The 4,890-nt window shown below is 37.2% G+C and overlaps 1 protein-coding gene across 1 annotated transcript; it reads left to right on the forward strand.

Annotated features, from left to right (window-relative positions):
• Positions 1 to 2,871: 2,871 nt before the first annotated feature.
• On the forward strand, positions 2,872 to 3,267 carry LOC143186549 (succinate dehydrogenase iron-sulfur subunit-like). The gene is given in 1 exon segment (XM_076390235.1): positions 2,872 to 3,267. A coding segment is annotated over 1 exon segment (396 nt).
• Positions 3,268 to 4,890: the final 1,623 nt, after the last annotated feature.

The following is a 4,890-nucleotide window of genomic DNA, read 5'->3' on the forward strand; positions in this document are numbered from 1 at the left end:
TGAAGCGCAGAATTATAGAATAAGGGTATATAAGGAAGTTAGATTACTTGACAGATAATTCGCTTCATTGTATACTGACCTTAATGAAATTTTAACATTCTATTTAATGAGTAGAGTTATGACAATAAATATTACAGCAGAAGATTCTGTCATTGGAGCTAATAAAAAGGGATATAATAAGTCTGAGAAAGGGTTCTTGAATACAACTAAGGGAGTTGCTAGAGCAAATTGGCAATTTTTTGAGCCCAGCTTATGCGGCTTTCGTTGGTATAATTGGAACGAAAGCTGCAACACTCGTTAGTCCTGCCATTACTGCATTATCTGTATTTTTAGTTGCTGATCCACTATTTGCTAGCTTGATAGTTGTTGCTGCGGCGCCAGCTTTAATAGCTGTACCTGTGCTTGCATATAAGGACAATAGTAAGGCAGATTAAATTAATAAAGTGGAAGAAGAGATTCTTAAGGTCTGTGAAAAAGACGGTGATAAGCCTAAGGTTAATGATAGTAAACTTAAAATAAATGGTGATGCACCAACGTTCTTGACTAACACTGCAAAAGTGGTTGACCTGGTACCAAAAGAAGCAGAATGAACAGCATAATAAAGCAGCTTAAACAGAATAAAAAGGGATAGGTCTCTGTCCTTTTATTTATAAATATTTTTTATTTTTTTGAAGTAATATCATCTAAAAGTTTAGTAAAGTACTTATTAGTATAAATATTAAGAATAAGTAAATCCCGTTTACGCCTATAGAAGTGAAAAGTATTTGCATATTATTAAAAAAACGGTAACTTATTATCAAATGAATTCGCTAAATTTGAGTAATTTAAATGTCTATTGACCTTAGTCTGCCAGATTTACCTACATTACACCTAAAGATTATCGTTATGGATGTGGGTGGTGCTGGTGGAAATGCTGTGAATAACATGATCCAATCTAATTTGCAAGGAGTGAACTTTGTTCTCGCAAATACCCACGCTTAAGCACTAGAAAAGTCGTTATATGATAAAAAAATTCAGCATGGCATTAATTTAACTTAGGTTCTTGGTGCTGGTGCTTTGCCTGATATTGGTAAAGGTGCAGCAGAAGAATCAATCGATGAAATTATGGAGTATATAAAAGATAGTCACATGCTTTTTATCACAGCAGGAATGGGCAGTGGTACTAGAACCGTTGCAGCACCGGTAATTGCAAAAGCAGCCAGAGAAGCAAGAGCTGCAGTTAAGGACAGAGCGCCAAAAGAAAAAAAGATATTGACTGTTGGGGTAGTAGCTAAACCGATCGGTTTTGAAGGTGTGCACCGCATGCGCATTGCAGAGCTTGGACTTGAAGAACTGCAAAACTACGTGGATACACTTATTGTCATTCCAAATCAGAATTTATTTAGAGTTGCAAATAAAGAAACTACATTTTCTGATGCATTTAAATTTGCTGATAATGTTCTGCATATTGGCATCAGAGGAGTAACTGACTTGATGGTCATATCAGGGCTTATTAATCTTGATTTCGCTGATATAGAAACAGTAATGAGCGAGATGGGCAAAGCGATGATCGTCACCGGAAAGGTCGAAGGAGAAGATAGAGCAATTAGTGCTGCGGAAGCTGCAATATCCAATCCATTGCTTGACAATGTATCAATGAAAGGTGCGCAAGGAATATTAATTAACATTACTGGTGGCGGAGATATGACTCTGTTTGAAGTTGATGCTGCAGCCAATAGCGTGCGTGAAGAAGTACATGAAAGTGCAAATATAATATTTGATGCTACTTTTGATCAAGCGATGGAGGGAAGTGTTAGAGTTTCTGTTCTTGCAAATGGCATTGATGGTCGCAATAATAAATCAGAAACCTCTCCTATAAGTCAGAGTGAAGACTCGGAGAAAGAGAAATTTAAGTGGCCCTATAGTCACAGTGAAAGTACGCAAGACGAAACACTGGAAACAAAACCAACTGAACAGGTAAGCGAAGGAGCTAAGTGGGGCAGCAATGTCTATGATATACCAGCTTACTTAAGACGAAAAAAAACAACCACGTTTATCAGTTTCTCCAGTTTCGGAAATTGAATGGAATGAAATAATAAGCATGAGTGATGTGTAATATCCTGTCATCCCAGTGCTTGACACTGGAATCTATAGTTCTTCTTTTCTGGTCACGCAGACCACTGTACAAATGTTGCGATTTGAAAGTAGTCTCTGCTAGGAAGAATGTCATCCCAGTGCCCAGTCACTGGGATCCAGGAATTTTGATTTTAAATGAGTGCACCAGATGGTTGTATAATGAAAACTGGATTCCAGTGTCAGCTACTTGTATGATATCTTTACTAGTGCGTTACTCATGTTAGAAGTAAATATTCTTGATGAGAGATGACGCAGCATTACAGATGATCCAGAGGGTTTTGTATTAAATATTATGAACACTTCTCTAAAAGAATTGAAAATAGACCACTATAAACCAAACATATCAATAGCTCTGGCTGATGATTTCTTGTTACATCAACTTAATTTAAAATTTAGAGAAATGGATAAGCCAACTAGCACACTATCATTTCCGTGTGAACAATTGTCTAATGAGTGCGATTCAGGAGACATAGCAATTTCAATAGACACAATAAAAAGAGAATCGCATGAGTATTGTATACACAGTTTTGCTCACATTGCACATATGTTAGTGCATAGATTACTGCATTTACTGGGTTATGGTCACCAAGAAAAAGATGAAGAAATTATAATGCAAAATCTAGAAAGGGAGATTTTAGCTTCGCTTGGCTACAATATGTGCGCGAGTTAAAAGGCATTTAATAAAAATATAGTAGATGATAATAAAATATGTTATCTACAAAGGGTTTTAGCTATAAACAATAAAAGGTAAGTAATATGGTTCAGTTTCCTTTGCCGAAGAATTCTAAAATTAATCAAAAGAGCAAAATTTATCCTATTCCTGCTAGAGAAAAAAATATCAGAAGATTTCAAATTTACCGTTAGTCTGCTGATAACGAGAAAAACCCTAGAACAGACACATTTTTTATTGATATGGATAGTTGTGACCTTATGGTACTTGATGCATTAATAAAAATACAGGATGAAATAGATTCGATTTTAACTTTCAGACGTTCTTGTACAGAAGGCATATGTGGATCTTGTGCCATGAGTATTGACGGAACCAATACTCTTGCAAGTCCTAAATCTATATACGATATAAAAGGTGTAAAAATATATCCATTACCTCACATGTATGTCATAAAGGACCTGAGCCGTATCATCATACGATGAAATTAATTTTTCAATAACTCATGTCTTTGGTTACTAATAGTATGAAAATCCTCTTCTTCTAAAAGCTTTTTAGATCCGAAGAGGTAGAGCATAACTTCATGATCAGTTGAGTAAAATGCCAAAAATTTTGGGTCAAATTGAAAGGTTTTTATGGAAGCATTATTGTAAAATTGTAGCTTTCGATTCTTACTATATATTACTATAATAACCGGCAACCTCTCAAGCAAATTTTTCTGTGTAGCTATATAACTATTTAGTTCAGTGTATAATTTTTCTGCATCACTAACATCTTTCCCATACATTACTACGCTACCAGAACCTTGTATTGGTATTTTAATAAAATTGAAAAAATTAGGTTCGTTCTTGTAAGTTACGACATGCCTTCCTGGTTTTGTGCCATGAGCGCTACTGGTAATAGCAAATTTCTTAGAGCCATCTACATATTTATCATAAAACAAATTATAAAATTCTACCTTTTCTTTACAGTCTTTTACAGTTTTACAGAGCTTTTATTTTACAGTCCGAGACAATCCTTATCCATAACAGCACACCAATCACATTGTTAGAATCATCTATTATGCTTCTACCATAACATATGCAATAAACTTCACTGTCTTTTGATTTTAAATCTAGAGTGAAAGATTTATTTATTTCTGTGCCTCAGCAAAATTTTTAATTAAACTTTCTGATTGCTCAAAAAAAATTCACAAACTCATTAAATGAGTAAAAAACAGTATTCAGCAAAACTAGTAAGTTCGGGGAGAACTTTTCTATACGCTTTCTGCATCCCAAACATAAAACCCATCGTTCACAGTATCAATTAAATTATTTATGATAACATTTCGATGTTGTAAGTTCTTAATCTTATTACTAATTTTTAATTTAGAACAAGACAGAAGAAGTAATATGAGAATCAATATTAAAACCACTTTATACAAAAAAAAACATAGTACTTCTGGAACAGATGTAAAAACTTGTAACCGCTCTGAATTGAGCTCAGAAGAAGAGTTATGTAAGTAAAGACTACCTAACATCTGAAAGCCCAATCTCTTACAAAGGTTGCGACGTGACCGCCCCGCCGAGCCGTATTCGGCTTAGGACGGGCGTGCAGATCTGGCCACGACGCGTCCCACGGCCTGATTTTTCCGTGGGAGCCAGGCATCTCTCGATACCGGAGTGGAACGCGTCTCCTGTTTTCCAAAACCCGCGGCCCGGGCCAGCTCTTCGCGCGGAGATGGGCGAGGTCCTTTCGAGCGCAGGGTGAGGAACGCTTCGAGATTTCGGGTTCTTACGGCGAGAACGCCTGTCAATACACGGTTTTCTCTTGTAACAAAAGATATATTTCAGCGAGAAACTTGCAGGACTTGGTCGATTTCGTATACGCGCTGTCCCACGACACGTGACCGCGGGAAGTTACCCTTTCCCCACTAATACAATCGCGTAGCAAGGTTTCGACCGACGACGAGATTGAAATGCACGTTCGGCACGCGAAGGAGAACCGCCAGCGTGGCTGCTGTTGCACCGAAGTTACACCAGCAAGCCGAAGATGTATCCGCACGCTACAACCGTTAGCTGACGCGCCGTTAATCCGCAGACTCGCCGTTTGGCCGAGCCCGCAGGCTT

Source organism: Calliopsis andreniformis, unplaced genomic scaffold (assembly GCF_051401765.1).
Source record: "Calliopsis andreniformis isolate RMS-2024a unplaced genomic scaffold, iyCalAndr_principal scaffold0001, whole genome shotgun sequence".
Classification (NCBI taxonomy): Eukaryota; Metazoa; Arthropoda; class Insecta; order Hymenoptera; family Andrenidae; genus Calliopsis; species Calliopsis andreniformis.